The 23,415-nt window shown below is 40.0% G+C and overlaps 1 protein-coding gene across 1 annotated transcript in view; it reads right to left on the reverse strand.

Moving 5' to 3' along the window:
• Positions 1-4,075: 4,075 nt before the first annotated feature.
• LOC138315908 (inositol 1,4,5-trisphosphate-gated calcium channel ITPR1-like) overlaps positions 4,076-23,415 on the reverse strand; it is a 129,614-nt gene continuing 110,274 nt past the window's right edge. Inside the window, 19 exon segments of the mRNA XM_069257277.1 lie at positions 4,076-5,811; positions 6,086-6,343; positions 6,903-6,980; positions 7,374-7,526; positions 7,841-8,016; positions 8,246-8,369; positions 8,487-8,592; positions 8,839-9,000; positions 13,461-13,649; positions 14,229-14,398; positions 14,549-14,667; positions 15,074-15,182; positions 15,523-15,711; positions 17,294-17,329; positions 19,325-19,408; positions 19,979-20,080; positions 20,452-20,601; positions 21,939-22,079; positions 22,942-23,172. Of these exon segments, the coding sequence (XP_069113378.1) occupies positions 5,227-5,811; positions 6,086-6,343; positions 6,903-6,980; positions 7,374-7,526; positions 7,841-8,016; positions 8,246-8,369; positions 8,487-8,592; positions 8,839-9,000; positions 13,461-13,649; positions 14,229-14,398; positions 14,549-14,667; positions 15,074-15,182; positions 15,523-15,711; positions 17,294-17,329; positions 19,325-19,408; positions 19,979-20,080; positions 20,452-20,601; positions 21,939-22,079; positions 22,942-23,172 (3,162 nt within the window). The 3' untranslated portion in view covers positions 4,076-5,226.

The raw sequence follows: 23,415 nt of genomic DNA on the forward strand, positions 1-23,415 counted from the left end.
TCTAAATGAAATCTAAGCCTATCAGGTATATAATTTTGAACTGTTACATTATGTCATGATGATAAATGTTACTACAAAATCAGAATCAAGACAACCAATAACATAATAATCATAATAATCATGCAGCCTGTTTGTTTAGAAACTAGCAGTCAACACCCATATCTCTTTTACTCTCAAATATTTTGTCAACATCATGGCAAAATTAGATATTTTATGTCGGTCTGATACAAAAACAAAAACTTGATAAATGTCTGGAAATATTGGAAGTTTTATGATTTAGGTGAACAAATCTTATTTTAGGCAAATCAAAAATATTGCATATATTTTTTTGATGTAATCAAGTAAAAGTCAGGATGTGATATAACTAGAACTGTTTTCTTAGGAGGCCAAATTATACCCCCTCCTAACCCATTTCTTTTGCAACAAATCGGGATAACTCTAGAAAAAGGTAAAGGTATCTTATTCCTATATATATTCCTATTTAGGGACACTAACCACTCAGTGTGTAGGGACGCTAACCACTCAGTGTGTAGGGACACTAGCTACTCAGTGTGTACGGATACTAGAATCTCAGTGTGAAGGGGCACTAACCACTCAGTGTGTAGGCACACTAGCCACTCAGTGTGTAGGCACACTAACCACTCAGTGTGTAGGGACACTAGAAACTCAGTGTGAAGGGGCACTAGCCACTTAGTGTGTAGGCACACTAGCTACTCAGCGTATGGGGACACTAGCAACTCAGTGTGTAGGGACACTAGCTACTCAGTGTGCAGGGACACTAGCCACTCAGTGTGTAGGGACACTAGCCACTCAGTGTGTAGGGACACTAGCTACTCAGTGTGTACGGGTACTAGAAACTCAGTGTGAAGGGGCACTAGCGACTCAGTGTGTAGGGACACTAGCCACACAGTGTGTAGGGACACAAACCACTCAGTGTGTAGGGAGATAAGCTAAGTGGGTAGGGACACTAGCTACTAGAAACTCATTGTGTAGGGACACTCAGTGTGTAGGGACACAAACCCCTCAGTGTGTAGGTACACTAGCCACTCAGTGTGTAGGGATACTAGAAACTCAGTGTGAAGGGGCACTAGCGACTCAGTGTTTACAGACACTAGAAACTCGGTTTATAGGGACACTAGCCACTTAGTGTGCAGGGACACTAGCTACTCAGTGTGCAGGGACACTAGTCACTCAGTGTGTAGGCACACTAGCTACTCAGTGTGCAGGGACACTAGCCACTCAGTGTGTAGGCACACTAGCTACTCAGTTTGTAGGGACACTAGTCACTCATTGTGTAGGGACATTAGCTACTCAGTGTGTACAGACACTAGAAACTCGGTTTATAGGGACACTAGCCACTTAGTGTGTAGGCACACTAGCTACTCAGTGTGCAGGGACACTAGCCACTCAGTGTGTAGGGACATTAGCTACTCAGTTTGTAGGGACACTAGCCACTGAGTGTGTAGGGACACTGGGACACTAGCCACTCAGTGTGTAGGGACACTAGCTACTCAGTGTGTAGGGACACTAGCCACTCAGCATATGGGGACACTAGCCACTCAGTGTGTACCGATACTAGCCACTCAGTGTGTAGGGATACAAGCCACTCAGTGTGCAGGGACACTAGCCACTCAGTGTGTAGGGACATTAGCTACTCAGTGTGTTCATACACTAGTAAATCAGTGTGAAGGGACACTAGCTACTCAGTGTGTAGGGACAATAGCGACTCAGTGTGTAGAGTTATTAGCTATTCAGTGTGTACATACACTAGTAAATAAGTGTGTAGGGACACTAGCCACTCAGTGTGTAGGGACACTAACTACTCAGTGTGCAGGGACACTAGCTACTCAGTGTGTAGGGACATTAGCTACTCAGTGTGTACATACAATAGTAAATCAGTGTGTAGGGACACTAGCCACTCAGTTTGTAGGGCTTAGTGTGTATGGACACTAGTCACTCAGCGTATGGGGACACTAGCCACTGAGTGTGTAGGAACACTAGCCACTCACCGTGTAAGGAAACTAGCAACTCAGTGTGTAGGGACACTCTGGTCACACTCAGTGTGTGTAGGGATACAAGCTACTCGGTGTTTAGGGACACTAGCTACTCAGCGTGTAGGGACCCTAGCTACTCAGTGTGTAGGGACACTAACCACTCAGTGTGTAGAGAGACTAGCCACTCAGTGTGTAGGGACACTAGCCACACAGTGTTTAGGGACACTAGCTTCTCATTATGTAGGGACACTCAGTGTGTAGGGACACAAACCCCTCAGTGTGTAGGTACACTAGCCACTCAGTGTGTAGGGACACTAGCTACTCAGTGTGCAGGGACACTAGCTACTCAGTGTGTAGGGACACTAACCACTCAGTGTGTACGGGTACTAGAAACTCAGTGTGAAGGGGCACTAGCCACTTAGTGTGTAGGCACACTAGCTACTCAGTGTGCAGGGACACTAGCCACTCAGTGTGTAGGGAATAACTCAGTGTGTAGGGACATTAGCTACTCAGTGTGTAGGGACATTAGCTACTCAGTGTGTACGGATACTAGAAACTCAGTGTGAAGGGGCACTAGCCACTCAGCATATGGGGACACTAGCGACTCAGTGTGTAGGGACACTAGCTACTCAATGTGTAGGGACATTAGCTACTCAGTATGTACAGACACTAGAAACTCGGTTTATAGGGACACTAGCCACTCAGTGTGTAGGCACACTAGCTACTCAGTGTGCAGGGACACTAGCCACTCAGTGTGTAGGGACACTAGCTACTCAGTGTGTAGGGACACTAGCCACTCAGTGTGTAGGGACACTAGCCACTAAGTGTGTAGGGACATTAGCTACTCAGTGTGCAGGGACACTAGCCACTCAGTGTGTAGGGACACTAGCTACTCAGTGTGTAGGGACACTAGCCACTCAGTGTGTAGGGACACTAGCCACTCAGTGTGTACCGATACTAGCCACTCAGTGTGTAGGGATACAAGCCACTCAGTGTGCAGGGACACTAGCCACTCAGTGTGTAGGGACATTAGCTACTCAGTGTGTTCATACACTAGTAAATCAGTGTGAAGGGACACTAGCTACTCAGTGTGTAGGGACAATAGCGACTCAGTGTGTAGAGTTATTAGCTATTCAGTGTGTACATACACTAGTAAATAAGTGTGTAGGGACACTAGCCACTCAGTGTGTAGGGACACTAACTACTCAGTGTGCAGGGACACTAGCTACTCAGTGTGTAGGGACATTAGCTACTCAGTGTGTACATACATACATACAATAGTAAATCAGTGTGTAGGGACACTAGCCACTCAGTTTGTAGGGCTTAGTGTGTATGGACACTAGTCACTCAGCGTATGGGGACACTAGCCACTGAGTGTGTAGGAACACTAGCCACTCACCGTGTAAGGAAACTAGCAACTCAGTGTGTAGGGACACTGGTCACTCAGTGTGTAGGGATACAAGCTACTCGGTGTTTAGGGACACTAGCTACTCAGCGTGTAGGGACCCTAGCTACTCAGTGTGTAGGGACACTAACCACTCAGTGTGTAGAGAGACTAGCCACTCAGTGTGTAGGGACACTAGCCACACAGTGTGTAGGGACACAAACCACTCAGTGTGTAGGGAGATAAGCTAAGTGTGTAGGGACACTAGCTACTCATTATGTAGGGACACTCAGTGTGTAGGGACACAAACCCCTCAGTGTGTAGGTACACTAGCCACTCAGTGTGTAGGGACACTAGCCATTTAGAGTATAGGGACATTAGCCACTCAGTGTGTAGGAACATTAGCCACTCAGTGTGTAGGGATACTAGCTTCTCAGTGTATAGGGACATTTGCTACTCAGTGTGTAGGGACACTAGTCACTCAGTGTGTAGGGACACTTGTCACTCAGTGTGTAGGGACACTTGCCACTCAGTGTGTAGGGACACTAGCCACTCATTGTGTAGGGACACTAGCCACTCTATGGACACTTGCCACTCAGTGTGTAGGGACACTAGCCACTCAGTGTGTAGGGACACTAGCCACTCAGTGTGTAGGGACACTAGCCACTCAGTGTGTAGGGACACTAGCCACTCAGTGTGTAGGGACACTAGCCACTCAGTGTGTAGGGACACTAGCCACTCAGTGTGTAGGGACACTAGCCACTCAGTGTGTAGGGACACTAACCACTCAGTGTGTAGGGACACTAGTCACTCAGTGTGTAGGGACACTAGCCACTCAGTGTGTAGGGACACTAGCCACTCAGTGTGTAGGGACACTAGCCACTCAGTGTGTAGGGACACTAGTCACTCAGTGTGTAGGGACACTAGCCACTCAGTGTGTAGGGACACTAGCCACTCAGTGTGTAGGGACACTAGCTTCTAAGCGTGTAGGGACACTAGCTACTTAGTGTGTAGGGACACTAGCCACCTAGTGTGTAGGGACATTAGCCACTCAGTGTGTAGGGACACTAACTAATCAGCGTATAGAGACACTTGTCAATCAGTGTGCTTAATGAGTTACAAATGGATATCAGCTATGATATATAGGGACACAAGATAGAGACACACACTAAAGCCACATATTATTTAGGAGTGCAAGCATCTTTAAGGTATAGATATTGCTAAATTAGCTAGGAATAAACATCTAACATGCAGGAATATTGCTAATTTTTGATAAATGAGAACTGCATACCAGTAAGGAGGCTTACACAAAGGTGCATTTACATAAGCTATTTGAGGACTGTTTTGACTACCTAGTTATCAGAACCACTTCTCTTTGTGACAAAAGATTTTGCAAAGCAATGTCAGTCTATTATGAAAGTGTAAGGAAAACCAATCATGTGTATCAGTCCTATAAGTAATTAATCAATGCCCCATCACTATAAGTACTTAATGCCCATGCCAAAATGACCACAAAATGGCCTAAAAAGATAAAGATCTCATATACTTTCTAAAGTTTCAAGCTCAAAAACTATAACTGACAATGAATGGTCTATAAAGATACAAATATCTCGCCTACTAATGAATTAATTATATGTACTCATGAATTCCCACAGTTGAGATACAAAAATCACACATACCAATGTTTTAACTTAAAGTTCTGATATAATCAATGAGTGTCCAATGAAAATATGAATGATCAGTTTTGAACTGATTGTATGGATTAAGGCATGTAACATAAACAATTGAGCCATATAACAGACAGGAAGGTCGATATTACAATGTTCACAAGAAGATAATAACAGTACATTAACATCGCGTACCATCATCTTCACTGTCATCATCTAAATGTGTTGGAGTTTGTACTTTGGGTACTGAGAGAGCTCGCTTACGAGGAGGACGCGGAGGTGTGCTTGGAGGGGAAGGAGGATCGTCCTGAGCGAGGGTGAACTCTCCATCTAGACTATCCATGGAGTCGGAATCTGATCCTCTGTCTTCTTCCTCCGACATGTCACCAAGTAACCTCCTCTGTCCGTCCATACCTAGTGGCAGTCCTGGAGCAAACAAACTTTCTGGCACGGTTTGAAGACTGTCTGTTTTTTTAATTATTGGAGGTGGAGGAGGGGGTAAATCACTGAAATCACCCATGGATGACGGGCGTAAACTTGCCATAGCTGATCTGGGAGGTGTCCGACTGGCAGTAGGTCCTTCTACGATACTGGAGGGCCGGGACCGCTGACGCTGGTGGCCCATGGGGATCCCCAGTAATGTGTCTGTGTCTCCTCCTCCTTCACGGTGAATGTCCTCAGTAGATATACCAAACATAAACTGACGATGTTTCTCTTGCCATCGCTTCTGTTTGAGTTTTTCCACCTTCCTCTTTTTGTCTGCCTCCTGTACAAAGAAAAATAGAAACATGGTTTAATAGTCATAGTAACAGAGTGAGACAAGTCCTAGAAGATATATCTTCCATATACTGTAAGCATATATATTTCAGAAGTACCATTCTCAATTTAGTGCTTTTATGCAAGAAAATTTGGAATAAATTTGACTGCCATCAAATGACATATTCTGTATATCATTACTATAGCAATTATTGTAAATGGCCTCCCACTGCAAAAATGAATAAAATGTGAAAGAATGAGTAGTAATGATATGAATGATCTACCTCTTGTTTCTGTTTGTTGGCGATGGTTGTCACTTGTTGTAGCAGTTCGTCGATCTTCGACTCAGTGGAATCTACATCTATACTGGACAGACAGAGGGCACGGTTCATTGGAAAGAAATCATAGTTTTCTTCCTCAACATATTTACTGACATAGAGTTCCATGGCAGTGTAGTCGCTCGTCTTAACATCGTCAAGGTGGATAAGAAAGAACACATATGCCCACATATTGTGTTCATTTCTCACATGGTGGTCAAATCCCTACAAACGGACAGATGGTCAACAAATGACTGAACGAGATGATGTCAAATCCCTACAAAATCACAGCAGACGGTCAACAAAAGACTGAACAAGGAATGTCCACTTGAGTTGGAAATGATTTGGTACACATACATTAACTCTTACTTGAGCAACACTTAAAATATAACTTTTAGCCAAATATCATGAAAATTTAGCTAAAGATCTTGAAGAGATTGTTTCTAAGCAATAATAGTTTTTGATGTCTAGGCCTCTGAAGAAAGAATCAGAAATCAGATAATCTTACTCTTTTTAGGAACCTGTAATTCACACAAGTTGGTATCAGATTAACCTTGTTGCTTACAGGACAGTTGACCGCCAAATTTTAGATGAAACAGGTTTATAGTAAAATACATTTATAACGAACACAATAAATTCTAATTTTAATTGTAATTTTCATTCCCAAGATGTCTGTAATATGTGTATTATGAACTATGCTTGTAAGAAAGTGATTTTGTTGTCTCCAGAGGTTCGTTATTACCATGTTTTACTGTAGACAACATGAGGTTTGTTGTTGACCTACCTTTCCTGTGTGTTCAAAGTCGTAGCTGTTCCTACTACAGATGAAGCACACATCCTTCATATCAGATTCTGTCCTCCACTACAAACACACAAACAATAGCTTACCGTGTAAAAAATAACATTCATAATGTCACAAATGGTAAAAAGATATAGCAACAATGGTCAATGATGAGTCAGGTTCTTGTGGATAAAGGAAAGCTGGAGTTCCTAGAGAAAAAAACATCAACCATCGCTTGAAATCTGCCCCACCTCAATATACAGTCTAGGCCTAAACATTGTGACCTTGAGGTTTTGGACTGCTGGTAAGATGTTTCCATCGCCATATTTCACAATTAAATTTTATAACAGGACACTGGTTACAGATAAAATTGAGTGCTAAAAGTATCAAATAAAAGTTGTTCTTGTTTTTTCAAAACTTAATGATCCTACAAATTAAAACGTTTTTACACATGGACGGTTTTGGTGTACTAACCTTGAGATCCCTGAGCTCGGAGAAGGTGTCCACAATGATACCGAAAATGATGTTAAGACCGATGGTTGTGATGAAGATGAAGAAGGACACATGATACAATACTAGAGGCCAGAAATATTCAAACGTGTTCCTTAACTCTGTCTGTTGTATTGTCTGTAAAACACATGGAAACAGAAACAGTCAAAGTTTGGAATTTATTTCATCAAATTAACTGGTAGGTGCAATTAATTTTTTCCCAGTTTATAGACAATCAAAGCGTTTTTTTATAGTCGCAGCACAAATTTTTTTATGAAAATTTATGAAATTCAATCATTGTGCATTAATGCACTATTAATTGTGGTTTACAATTCACATACAGTTTAACCTTAGTAGCTAAAATTCAAAACATGCACACATCCTTTATTATTTTAAGTATTTTGTTTCTCTTGACTATCACGATATATTCCGGTATGCTTGTTTAAACTCACCTCAAACATGTCCCCTATAAGGCCGTATCTCATGACGGTAATTGTACACTGCCACAGATTCGTGCAGTACAGATAGTCCCCGGGGGTGAAGAACTCCCTCAGTAGGGCAAACCCAATCAAGGCATAGATATATATCACAATCATACCTAGGATAGCCACCCATAGCAACGAAATACCTGCACAAAAATACACACACTTTAGCAACATTTCAATATACCATGGTAGTTTGATACAGAAAAGCAACAATTAGGTTTTGTTTTGTGAGAAACATTCACAAATCTTCAGTCATTCCAGGAGACAGCACCAAATTAATGGCAATGCAGAATATCAAAAAGAAGTTTAGAGAAATGCAAAGCCAGGAAGGAACCAAAAATAATATGAACTTGAGTGACGACCTTGACCTACCATTTTGAGTGACAGCTTTAATGACCCCACTTAAGAGTTGATTGTTGTTGACAATGTTAAGCAGATGGAATGCAAAAAAGTAACCATGGAAGAGAGTTCCCATCACAGACATCGCCAGGAATACCTGTCAATGAAATAGATACAGAAAATCAGAATGATTCATTGTAGCCAGTGGCTTATCTTTTATCAACAAAACACTCCCATTAAAAAACTTCATTGTCTCATATATAAAAGTACCTACCACATAGTAAAACGTCGTAAAACTGAGGAATTTCACCTCAAGTTTAGACCCCTCCTCCTTTTTTTCTTCGGAATCATCTACCTCCTCTTTCTTCCCGAATGCACCCCTGAAAAGTGATTAAACAAAAACAACTAAAAGGAACTAAACATTTCAGAAAACTTGATCATTTTGACCCTATTTTCTATTAGGTCATAATCATTAATCAATTTCTTTCACATGGAAGTTACTTTCAGCAAAACCATTTATCAAAATTGGTTCAGTTGTTTTGTAGAAGTAAAAATATCAATTGTATCAATAAAGATGACAATGGATCGATGGAAAGATGAGTAGTTTATCCATATATCTTGATTACCTGACAACATCTGTGATCTCTTTACACGTCGGGAGACTGGGGTGGTTAGACAGGAAGTAGCTGATGAGAACGAACACTGAGAACAGGTTGTGGGTCCCTCCCAGGGCATACATCAGTATGGTGTATGTGTCCTTGGGCATCCCTGATATCCTCGGGACGGGGCTGAAACATTAAAGGTATACATCAGTTTGGTGTATGTGTCCATGGGCATCCCTGATATCCTCGGGACGGGGCTGAAACATTAAAGGTATACATCAGTTTGGTGTATGTGTCCTTGGGCATCCCTAATATCCACGGGACGGGGCTGAAACATTAAAGGTATACATCAGTATGGTGTATGTATCCTTGGGCATCCCTGATATCCTCAGAACGGGACTGAAACATAAAGGGTATACATCAGTATGGTGTATGTGTCCTGGGATACCCCCGATATCCTCAGGAGAGGACTAAACCATAAAGGGTATACATCAGTATGGTGTATGTGTCCTGGGATACCCCTGATATCCTCGGGACAGGACTAAACCATAAAGGGTATACATCAGTATGGTGTATGTGTCCTTGGGCATCCCTGATATCCTCAAGACAGGACTAAACCATAAAGGGTATACATCAGTATGGTGTAAGTGTCCTGGGATACCCCGATATCCTCGGGACAGGACTAAACCATAAAGGGTATACATCAGTATGGTGTATGTGTCCTGGGATACCCCCCGATATCCTCGGGACAGGACTAAACCATAAAGGGTATACATCAGTATGGTGTATGTGTCCTGGGATACCCCGATATCCTCGGGACAGGACTAAACCATAAAGGGTATACATCAGTATGGTGTATGTGTCCTGGGATACCCCCGATATCCTCGGGACAGGACTAAACCATAAAGGGTATACATCAGTATGGTGTATGTGTCCTGGGATACCCCCGATATCCTCGGGACAGGACTAAACCATAAAGGGTATACATCAGTATGGTGTATGTGTCCTGGGATACCCCCGATATCCTCGGGACAGGACTAAACCATAAAGGGTATACATCAGTATGGTGTATGTGTCCTGGGATACCCCCGATATCCTCGGGACAGGACTAAACCATAAAGGGTATACATCAGTATGGTGTATGTGTCCTGGGATACCCCCGATATCCTCGGGACAGGACTAAACCATAAAGGGTATACATCAGTATGGTGTATATGTCCTGGGATACCCCCGATATCCTCGGGACAGGACTAAACCATAAAGGGTATACATCAGTATGGTGTATATGTCCTGGGATACCCCCGATATCCTCGGGACAGGACTAAACCATAAAGGGTATACATCAGTATGGTGTAAGTGTCCTGGGATACCCCGATATCCTTGGGACAGGACTAAACCATAAAGGGTATACATCAGTATGGTGTATGTGTCCTGGGATACCCCGATATCCTCGGGACAGGACTAAAACATAAAGGGTATACATCAGTATGGTGTATGTGTCCTGGGATACCCCCAATATCCTCGGGACAGGACTAAACCATAAAGGGTATACATCAGTATGGTGTATGTGTCCTGGGATACCCCGATATCCTCGGGACAGGACTAAACCATAAAGGGTATACATCAGTATGGTGTATGTATCCTTGGGCATCCCTGATATCCTCGAGACAGGACTAAACCATAAAGGGTATACATCAGCATGGTGTATGTGTCCTGGGATAACCCCGATATCCTCGGGACAAGGCTGAAACATAAAGGGTATACATCAGTATGGTGTAAGTGTCCTGGGATACCCCGATATCCTCGGGACAGGACTAAACCATAAAGGGTACACATCAGTATGGTGTATATGTCCTGGGATACCCTGATATCCTCGGGACAGGACTAAACCATAAAGGGTATACATCAGTATGGTGTATGTGTCCTGGGATACCCCCGATATCCTCAGGACAGGACTAAACCATAAAGGGTATACATCGGTATGGTGTATGTGTCCTGGGATACCCCTGATATCCTCGAGACAGGACTAAACCATAAAGGGTATACATCAGTATGGTGTATGTGTCGTTGGGCATCCCTGATTTCCTCGGGAAAAGGCTGAAACATAAAGGGTATACATCAGTATGGTGTAAGTGTCCTGGGATACCCCGATATCCTCGGGACATGACTAAACCATAAAGGGTATACATCAGTATGGTGTATGTGTCCTGGGATACCCCCGATATCCTCGGGACAGGACTCAACCATAAAGGGTATACATCAGTATGGTGTATGTGTCCTGGGATACCCCCGATATCCTCGGGACAGGACTAAACCATAAAGGGTATACATCAGTATGGTGTATGTGTCCTGGGATACCCCCCGATATCCTCGGGACAGGACTAAAACATAAAGGGTATACATCAGCATGGTGTATGTGTCCTGGGATAAACCCCGATATCCTCGGGACAAGACTCAACCATAAAGGGTATACATCAGTATGGTGTATGTGTCCTAGGATACCCCCGATATCCTCGGGACAGGACTAAACCATAAAGGGTATACATCAGTATGGTGTATGTGTCCTGGGATACCCCCGATATCCTCGGGACAGGACTAAACCATAAAGGGTATACATCAGTATGGTGTATGTGTCCTGGGATACCCCCGATATCCTCGGGACAGGACTAAACCATAAAGGGTATACATCAGTATGGTGTATATGTCCTGGGATACCCCCGATATCCTCGGGACAGGACTAAACCATAAAGGGTATACATCAGTATGGTGTATATGTCCTGGGATACCCCCGATATCCTCGGGACAGGACTAAACCATAAAGGGTATACATCAGTATGGTGTAAGTGTCCTGGGATACCCCGATATCCTTGGGACAGGACTAAACCATAAAGGGTATACATCAGTATGGTGTTTGTGTCCTGGGATACCCCGATATCCTCGGGACAGGACTAAAACATAAAGGGTATACATCAGTATGGTGTATGTGTCCTGGGATACCCCCAATATCCTCGGGACAGGACTAAACCATAAAGGGTATACATCAGTATGGTGTATGTGTCCTGGGATACCCCGATATCCTCGGGACAGGACTAAACCATAAAGGGTATACATCAGTATGGTGTATGTATCCTTGGGCATCCCTGATATCCTCGAGACAGGACTAAACCATAAAGGGTATACATCAGTATGGTGTAAGTGTCCTGGGATACCCCGATATCCTCGGGACAGGACTAAACCATAAAGGGTACACATCAGTATGGTGTATATGTCCTGGGATACCCCGATATCCTCGGGACAGGACTAAACCATAAAGGGTATACATCAGTATGGTGTATGTGTCCTGGGATACCCCCGATATCCTCAGGACAGGACTAAACCATAAAGGGTATACATCGGTATGGTGTATGTGTCCTGGGATACCCCTGATATCCTCGAGACAGGACTAAACCATAAAGGGTATACATCAGTATGGTGTATGTGTCGTTGGGCATCCCTGATTTCCTCGGGAAAAGGCTGAAACATAAAGGGTATACATCAGTATGGTGTAAGTGTCCTGGGATACCCCGATATCCTCGGGACATGACTAAACCATAAAGGGTATACATCAGTATGGTGTATGTGTCCTGGGATACCCCCGATATCCTCGGGACAGGACTAAACCATAAAGGGTATACATCAGTATGGTGTATGTGTCCTGGGATACCCCCGATATCCTCGGGACAGGACTAAACCATAAAGGGTATACATCAGTATGGTGTATGTGTCCTGGGATACCCCCCGATATCCTCGGGACAGGACTAAAACATAAAGGGTATACATCAGCATGGTGTATGTGTCCTGGGATAACCCCGATATCCTCGGGACAGGACTCAACCATAAAGGGTATACATCAGTATGGTGTATGTGTCCTGGGATACCCCCGATATCCTCGGGACAGGACTAAACCATAAAGGGTATACATCAGTATGGTGTATGTGTCCTGGGATACCCCCGATATCCTCGGGGACAGGACTAAACCATAAAGGGTATACATCAGTATGGTGTATGTGTCCTGGGATACCCCCGATATCCTCGGGACAGGACTAAACCATAAAGGGTATACATCAGTATGGTGTATGTGTCCTGGGATACCCCCGATATCCTCGGGACAGGACTAAACCATAAAGGGTATACATCAGTATGGTGTATGTGTCCTGGGACACCCCCGATATCCTCGGGACAGGAAAAAGGGTATAAATCAGTATGGTGTATGTGTCCTGGGATACCCAGATATCCTCCGGATGGGACTGAAACATTAACGTCAGAGGTAAGTTCTATACAATTCAGAAATTGAGAGAAAATTGTGCAATTATCTAAACATGACATCCAGGCATTACCCAGAACTGTTAAATACATGATATTTGATTATGTCAGTCCAATTGACACTTTATAAGGATGCCTTATTAGCTAAGCATTAAAAACTGGATGTAACATTAGAAATTGTGTGTTTTGATTGTACAAAATATCAACTCTTCTGAGCATTTAGTACATGCACATTCATTTGTTAATTCATCAATTTGCATGAACAAATCTGCAGCCTGTATTCTGTTCTCACAAATGCACATAACACATTTCCTCTGATAGGTTCAATTAGATTTATTACTTACTCCTTAAATACATCCCAGTTTAGGGGAGGCAGGGTACTATGGTTGGCGCCATCAGTTGACGGGGCTGGCGTCGACCCATACTCGGCCAACTTGGCGTAATCCTCCTCTGATGCCTTGTTGTTCCACGTCAGCAGCATCAGCAGGTTGATCGCCACACTAAGGAATGTAGCCCCATAGTTCCACAGTAACCTGACAAGGGAAGACAATCATGTTATAATGTAACATGACTAGGTGAGATAATCATGAACGAAGGGAGACAATCACATTATAATAAAACATTGCAAAGGGAGATAATCATATTATAATGTTACATGACTAGGGTAGATAATCATGGATAAGAGGAGACAATCACATTATAATGTAACACAACAGGGGAGATAATCATGGACAAAGGGAGACAATCACACTATAAAAAAAACATGAAAAAAGGAGAAAATCATATGACAATTTAACCTTACAAAAACACAATTATTATAATATAACCTGATAAAGAATTGAAAATTACATTATATTAAATAGGGAGACATTTCATAATACGTCCGACAAGTGTAGAGAATCATATCATAAAACAACCTGAAAAGGGGAGACAATTATATTATAATGTAACCTTTTATGGGAAATCAATTATTATACTATATCTGACTAGAGGAGACAATCATATCATATCAAGTATATAATAAATATCTAAAATTTCTTATTTAAGAAACAGTTTCCAATTTTGAAAATTTATTTTTTTACATCAGGCATTATACTTGTCATTTTGCCTACCATCCTTTAGTGAAAAGCATGGCTATGGGGTTGTGAAGTATACGACGTTGATAACTAATATCTTTCATAATGTCTCTGGTCCAACTCATGAGGTCGCGGATCTTGTTACTTGGAGAAGTGCGATCCACATTCCACTTTAATTTCTCCTTGACTTCATCTCGTAAATAGTTCTACAGATATACAATAAAAGATATCACATAAATATGAAACACAATAGCAGATAAATCAAACAAATAGAAATAGTCCAACATGATGATTGTAAATCTAATTATAATTATATTGAAAGAGAACAAAGAACCACTATACATAGATTTACTAACCTTATTCTTCACTCTGAAGTTGACCTTTTGTAGGATATCATCCTTGACAATTTCTATAGACATGGAATTCTTCTTATAGAAGTCAAAGGCTCGTTTCTGCTCTGGAGAAATGTCCACCTCTGTGGATAAAGACAAAAATCTACTTATTGACTTCTCAATAAAAGTTCAGACTATCAGACATGACAAGTTGAAATTAGCTGCTGAATTTACATTATTCCTTTTTGAATATAGTATTATATATGTTTGGTACTATCAACCTGCATTCTATAAAAAACAAAACTAAAATTCATGATATCTTTGAACATTTTATTACATCTTTATTAAAGAAATTCAATTAGATTAAAGAAAGAACTTCTAATATTAGAATCATTTCACAGCACCATCAAAATATCTAAATAATAAATATATAAATGATTTTTGTAAAAATAATTGCAAAAGAGTTTCTTTTGGATATATTTTTCTCTCCAAGGAAAGAAAAGCAATCTATTGTTACAGTATATTCATGAGTAACAGCATGCTACATACTCTCAGGCATGGTGGGGTCAATGTCTATCATTCTGGCGAGGATGAGGTAGAATGTGAAGCCAACTTCCATCAACATTTCTTTGGTACCCGCATTCTCCTTTTTACCAGCCTGTCAATACAGAACCATAAAGAAGAGACTTATTACACATTCACCCTATGAGACATCTAGCTAGCTTGGTCGTAGTTCCACTCAACCTGTCCAGATTAAAAATTTTTAAAGACTGCCAGATTACCTTTACTTAGTCAATGATAAAATCTGCTCCCGATGTTTCAATCAAGATTGCAAATTTGCCGGACTATCTATATCTTGAATATTGCTGGGCCACTGTATAATCATTCAGGCACCTTGACCAAGAAAGCGCTTGTCTACAACAACCCAAAAGGTGGAGGGCTAGTCACAGAATGTCATACAAATCCTTAGCTATTGTCTGTCTACCCACAATCCTTACCATTACTCCAGAGATGAAGTTTCCACCAAATGCAGCAATAGACTTGGCTGATTTGAGATAGTTGGTAGAGCCTTGTGTTCCATTTCCATTGAGGACATCGTCCAGTTTCGGTTTGTCTGCTTGGTGCATCTCGTAACATTGCGTCATACACCTGTAAAGGGCGCTCTTGTCCAGAGTGTCTTTCACTTCCTGTTTAATTGACAAGATAATTGTCATTTTATCAAAATTAATTAATATATTCTGTTAATGTTTTCAATTTTGTGGGAAAATAAGTTCATTAGAAATCAATTTCAGTACCCATAAAAGAAGATATACCCTAGTTGAGCCTGAAAATAGATATTAAATATATGGTGGGATTTGAGCTTGGTAAAATCAAGTTCAATAACACACGTGTTAAATAAAGAGGATATAAAAAAGAACAAGTTTTTCTGTTTTTACTTGATATACACAATATGTGTCCAAGGGGATAGATCCAAATGGACATGGTCCATGATCGACGTAGCAAATTGAAAAATACAGAGAAAGACTATGATCAGAAATCAAGATAAAGAGACCTTACTGGTTATGCAAATTTTACGTCTATTTTATAATCATCTTTTATGCCTTTTAGGCCAGTAACCTTAATTTCGTCTAGCAGTTTTAGAACATTTAGAATTTTACTATATAGAGAGAAGAGATGCCTTAATTCCTATTAGTAATTAGTAGTGTTATTTGTATTTTGGTTTCAATAGATAGGACGGGTTAGTGACTTATTTATTCTAGATTTGTATATGATAAGCATACATCAGCGTATATCCTCTCAGCCATGCAAATATATAATTAGAATGTGTACTAATTGTAGCATGTTGTAGATGTCATTATATTTTTGTCACAAAAAGGGTGAAAAGCAGCATCAATTAAAGGCTTGGCTCCAAGAGCCTCTGAACTCTTAACAGACGCCATACCAGGTGTGCTAATTATCTCGTCACCAATCACCTGTCCATTTCTGTCTCAATAAACTTAAATTCTGTCCTGCTTTCCAAGTCTAACAAAGACTAGGAGTGAAGTAAAAGCAGTGGTCAGATGGAGATTTGAATACAGGAACTTTCAATCTCTGAATGGTCCGATGCTCAACCAATTGTGTTTCCTTCTAAGCCCCCGATTCCTAGCTATTGAAATTAATTAATGTGATTAGGATACCAGCACCTGTCATTAAACTACAGTTAATTAGGTCATTAATCTACAGGTAATTAGGCCATTAAACAATAGCTAATTAGGTAATTAAACTACAATTAATTAGTAACTGATATATTAGTTTCCATGACTAACACCAACTAAAACCCAAATGTCCTACCCCCCATTTACTGAAAATATCTTTGATCAATCCATATTAAAAACATTTTTCAGTTGCTGAAAGTTTGAAAGAATTATTACTCTTTTGCCAATTCAATTTACCCCATATTTTCACAATGAAATGTTCCAACCCTAGAATTGGAGAAGACCAATTGTGTTTTGAGGGGGTAATGAGTTCTTCTAATCCAATCACATGATTAAGGATCTTTTTCAGTTAGCTTTTACAATTTTGAATTGACAAATTAAATTCATAAAAAATTGAGCTCTAATTCCGACTGAATAAAGGTCTTCATTATGCAAGCAAAGAAGGCATCATTTCACCAGGTGGATGAAACAGGCATCATTTCACTGTTTGAACATTAAAGGGTTCCCCTGATATCACGAGTGTGGCACACTTGTGAGCCAGCTGGGTGGTAGCTGTTCTAGGAAATATACAAACCTTGTGGATAAACCTGAGCTCATCGGCTTTCCCTTGCTGTAAGTTAGGTGCAAATATAAATAAATAAAAGAAAAGTAAATAAATAAAATTGAACACTGTCAACACATGTATTTTAGCGGTAATGTTCTTTTTGTGTTTTTCATATAAAAAATTTCCAACAAAGGCATGGTTTCTTTGATAGAAACTTCTATCCTAAGTTGGTAATGCATCGGAAACTGAATCCGCCAAAATATATGTACAGTAACATGCAAAAGAAGATAATATATCTAAAACACAAATACAGCGATCTTACTAAAACTCATTGAGAACTCAAAATTTCATACTTCTAAATATCATTTCTACCAATAAAACAACAGATCATGCTTAATATGTAATTTTTAAGATTACAAAGAAATTCATTTTTTTTTTCTATTCATACTAATTAAGGTTTGCACAGGAAAGAAGCACAGGCAGAATTCCCAGAATAAATATTATTTTCAATTTCATTTTTTTCTTCCTCTACTTCTAGAGGAAGAAGACCAAATGACCTTTAGACCATAAAAAAAATTGTCTCTTAAAACACAGTCCTAGTATGATCAGTTAAGAGCTTTTAAGAAATTATCGGAAAATCCTTCAAACTTATCCTGTATGAACCTTAATTGAATCTTCACATACTAAATGTTTTGGTAAAAAAACAAGAGGTTCACAGGGCCTGCATTGCTAACCTGGATATTGTCATTATTAGAGCAAACTAAATTTTTACCCAAGGATTCAAAGAAATAATCAGGTTGGATACGTCTGGGCCCTGTTTCCAAGACACATTTCTTGTGATAGAAACTGATGGTTGAAACTAAATCACCCCCCCCCTCAATGTTTTAGATTTTTCTTGCAGAAGGTATCATTTGAAGAACCACAAACTGTCAACCCAAAACAATGAGTGGAATACAAGTCATTTACCTAAGTAGAACGAATATACGTACCCGGCCTACTGTACCTTTCAGCCGGGAACGAATTGGTCCCTATGTGTCGTAGTGGAGCACTGCCTCCGAAAATCACTCGGGCACAATTTTCTATACTTTTTTGTAGGTTTCCAATTATTTTAAACATATACATGCATTTATATATTATTTTTGTCCAAAAGAAACACGGCCATTCTTAATATCTACTTTACCACTCATAAGACGTCAAATTCATATTTTGTAGACTTGCCATATAGTTTTCCTTCGAAAAGACCATCAAATTTATATGTGAAAAAAAACCCAATGTCTCGCTGTGAATTTGATATTTCATACGGTTCAGTTTTATTGCCTAGTGGGTAAGTGATATCAAACAAGTAAGATAAAAATGCATACAGACGTTTTAATAATGGTTTACACAAGCATTTCTTTGCTCCATTAGCAGTAATAGGCACCAATTCAAGCAATTGTAGCTCTATGGTGACAACACCATTATCGGTCTAAAAGTCTTTTGAGCTACAATATTGCAGCTATTACCTAAGAAGAAGCAGTTAAAATTACTAATAGAGTGTATATATAAATATAATAACAAATGGAAAATGAAAACTGCAAAAATTTCAGTAGTTTGAGCCATGATTTGTACAACTTTGAACCTGAAAAACATGGCATACTTCCTAATTAATTTGGTCTAGTTTAAATAAGCAGGTATGAGGAAGAAGATATTTGTTGATGTACCCCCTGACAGACGATGGATGCCACGGTATGACACTTTAGTTTTTTTGGACTACAAACAGAAGAGCATGCTTAGTATGCAGATGGGAGAACTTCTATTTCAAAATAAAAAGTACAGATCCACAACGGTTTAAGCATAATTATACATTGGTGTGCAGTGAAACAATAGTATAACATAAAAGCACAGCACATTTGTCATCTGATACAGCATGACCTTGACAGTGACTTAAGTAGTGCAGTTGACCTCTGACCTTGACACTGTGCCATTGTTTGCTGACAATCATGCTGATATATGATAGTGATTAGGTCAGATTGTGATTTATCCAATAAACTTTAATCCCACAGTATAATTCCTCTGACATACCTTAGCCACCTGTGATTTTCCTGGACCATTCTCCTCTATCAGTGCGATCACCAGGGATGCTATGGATTGACGCAGGTCAAGGATCTGTAAATGACAATTAGGAAAACATACAAAACATGCTTTGTAGAATAAGACTGTCACAGACTTTTTTTTTATTTTGTCTACCTTCTCATAATGATCAGTTATGATCACTTCCAATAACTTTACCTTCAGTTAAAGATATTGAACTTTCTGTTATATTTTTCCTTCTTCCATACATTGAACTTTCTGTTATATTTCAACTTCTTCCATATATTGAACTTTCTGTATATTACTATGGGTTTGTCTCCTTATCCTAATAGCGTTTACTTATGTTATTTCTTCTTTCCATAACTTCTGATGCTTCCCCTACTTCCACATATTAAATATATATCACCTACAGTCTGTGAGTCAGAAAGTTTATCCTGGATCAGTTCTTAAATTTGCAGTTGTCTCCCCTTCCTCAATAAAATCTACTAATTTCCTGGCAGAGCCTTGAATATCTTTACTGATTAAGTCATGTCATACTTGAACAGTAACCTCCACTTGCCCAGCCTATAGCCCTCAATATCCTTCTTTAATAATCTTTGATCTTTGAATTCCCAATATCAGAGTTATGTCCCCTTGCACACATACCTTCTCTGGATCACAGTCTGCTATCTCTCCTGCTCTCAGGATAAAGTTGATGTAGTCCACAACTTTTCTGTCATAGATCACAAAACGGTTTTCCTGGTTGCCCTGTAAACAACACATTGAAAATTAAATCATCCAATGTCCAACCAAGTTATGAAGTACAATTAGACAGTGCACTTTATATGAGTTCACTAGATTTTTTCCAAGTATAACTGCTCATAAGGTCAGGTATAAGGATTCATTCCCGATTGAAATATTTTTAATTTCCTCATTACCTACTATACTTGCTAAATTTGTGTATACATATGCCAATACTGTCACAATTGTTTTGTTCAATAGGTTTTCCTGATATCGTTGGTTAAAATCATGGTTACAACAAAACTCCATCTGATTTTAAGCTTAATGATAAGACAACTAAACTCTGTCATCATTATAAACATAAATAACACATTGTACAGAGTTTGTGTTTGACTTACAGAGCAGAACTCGTTGAGAGTACTGAACACTTGGATGATGAGGTCGATGGTTTTACTGTTGATGGTCGAGTACACAACATTGAGAAACTGTGCAGTCTCTCCGACGATGTTAAACGACTTCACATTGTCTGGCTGTTCTCTCATGTAGTTCTATAATGTAAAAACACTCAATCTATTACTTCACATTGTCTGGCTGTTCTCTCATGTAGTTCTATAATGTAAAAACACTCAATCTAAACTACCGCAAAAAGTGTAGACAATTAAAGATCAATGGTCAAACCTTATACAATCATACAGATTTTTCATTCTTTTGAACTGAAATGATCCATCATACAGCTTAAGATTGTGCTGAGCATCACAGTTGGGCCAGGAGTTTGAGGACCAGCTATTGAGGAATGGTTAACTATAAATAATCGGTTACCTGGAGTCCATTGTGCTGACCATCACAGTCGGGCCAGGAGTTTAAGGACCAGCTATTGAGGAATGGTTACCTATAAATGATTGGTTACCTGGAGTCCATTGTGCTGACCATCACAGTCGGGCCAGGAGTTTAAGGACCAGCTATTGAGGAATGGTTACTTATAAATGATTGGTTACCTGGAGTCCATTTTGCTAACCAGCACAGTCGGACCAGGAGTTTGAGGACCAGCTATTGAGGAATGGTTAACTATAAATAATCGGTTACCTGGAGTCCATTGTGCTGACCATCACAGTCGGGCCAGGAGTTTAAGGACCAGCTATTGAGGAATGGTTACCTATGAATGATTGGTTACCTGGATTCCATTGTGCTGACCATCACAGTCAGGCTAGGAGTTTGAGGACCAGCTATTGAGGAATTGTTACCTATAAATGATTGGTTACCTGGAGTCCATTGTGCTGACCATCACAGAGTCAGGCCAGGAGCTTGAGGACCAGCTATTGAGGAATAGTTACCTATGAATGATTGGTTACCTGGAGTCCATTGTGCTGACCATCACAGTCGGGCCAGGAGTTGGAGGACCAGCTATTGAAGAATTGTTACCTATAAATGATTGGTTACCTGGAGTCCATTGTGCTGACCATCACAGAGTCGGGCCAGGAGCTTGAGGACCAGCTATTGAGGAATGGTTACCTATAAATGATTGGTTACCTGGAGTCCATTGTGCTGACCATCACAGTCGGGCCAGGAGTTTGAGGACCAGCTATTGAGGAATGGTTACCTATAAATAATCGGTTACCTGGAGTCCAATGTGCTGACCATCACAGAGTTGGGCTAGGAGTTTGAGGACCAGCTATTGAGGAATGGTTACCTATAAATGATTGGTTACCTGGAGTCCATTGTGCTGACCATCACAGAGTCGGGCCAGGAGTTTGAGGACCAGCTATTGAGGAATGGTTACCTATAAATGATTGGTTACCTGGAGTCCATTGTGCTGACCATCACAGAGTCGGGCTAGGAGTTTGAGGACCAGCTATTGAGGAATGGTTACCTATAAATGATTGGTTACCTGGAGTCCATTGTGCTGACCATCACAGAGTCGGGCCAGGAGTTTGAGGACCAGCTCTATGTAACCATCGTCCTTGTATTCTAACATCTCAACCACTCCCTCGTCCATATTACTGACCATGTTCTCAACAGTCTTCATTGACTGAAAATGGCATTAATTCCTTTTAATAAAATTACATATGATTCAGTTAATATCAGGGAAATATCTGTTTTATGAACAATTAAAAAAATATGAAATTTGAAATTTCCTTTGAAGTTTGAATTGTAAGGAGTTTATAAGAATATTGGAAAAAATTAGATCTCAGAAAAGTAATCAATTCAGACATGGTTCAAAATCATGTGTATAATGCTTCTCTACCAACAGGCCAGAAATGTCAATGAAGAACTTGCATGCTTATCATTTCTGATTTTATTTTAGAGATTCAATAACAAACATAAGAAAATGGTAATTAGTAAAAAAATAAAAATAAAAGAAGACCAACTTTACTTTCAAATAAAGAAGAATATTTTCATGCAAGGAGAACATACAAAACCAGAAATGTCACTATTGCATATTTTGTACAATACAAAATTAAGTTGGGATGTGCCATTCCATTCTTATCTCATAGGCCCCAAGGACATTTGAAGAACAGAAAAAGATATCAGATAAGGAATCAGGCAAGGCAACATATATACTCATGCAAAATAATACTATTAAACAGGCACAAACCAAATGTTTCACAGTCACCAAAGCCATCCAAAGTGTTAGTGAATTATTACATTAAAGGAATGTATAGGTGAAAATGTTTGATAAATGTGATTGGTTATTTTGTACAAAAGGGAAAATAAGTCCTTCAATATGCTTGCATAACTCTTGTTCAAAAATAAAAAAAAACATTAAAGGTAAAAGTCTTGCTTTAATTGATATGAAAAAAAAATCTACTCATGCATGACAGGTTACCATGGACACACATGCTGGTCACCACAAGCCAAAAACATGGAGAAAGCATGGTTGTCATGGTTACCTCTGCATTGGTGAGTTCCACCTCGGGCGGGACGTCTGGTGACTCAGGGGCTGGTTTCAGTAAGGCTTCGTGACTGGTGTCACGGATCACAGCGTGGTCATGTGACAGTCCATTCGGAATCACACCTAGCTTCTTGCTCTTTTTAAAGCTTTCTTGTTCTTTTTTATTTTTTCGTTTTTTACTACGTCTCTTTTGGTCAGGTGGAGGTTCCTTAGCTCGACTTAAGGCACTCTGTACGACATTGTAATTTTGTAGGGGTCATAGGTCATTTACAAAACAGAAAGTTTAATATTAGGGATCTAAATTTGTTTCCTACTTTTGCACATTTAAACCTTTTAATATAAGCATACTCTCTCCTAGTACGTAGATTTGTATTACATCCAATAAAATCATTAGATTACCCAAGATTATTGAGGCACCATGTTACTTTTGCAGACAAGTTTGCAGAGTATGCAACTCTTTCTGACATACAGA

Source organism: Argopecten irradians, chromosome 2, assembly GCF_041381155.1.
Source record: "Argopecten irradians isolate NY chromosome 2, Ai_NY, whole genome shotgun sequence".
Classification (NCBI taxonomy): domain Eukaryota; kingdom Metazoa; phylum Mollusca; class Bivalvia; order Pectinida; family Pectinidae; genus Argopecten; species Argopecten irradians.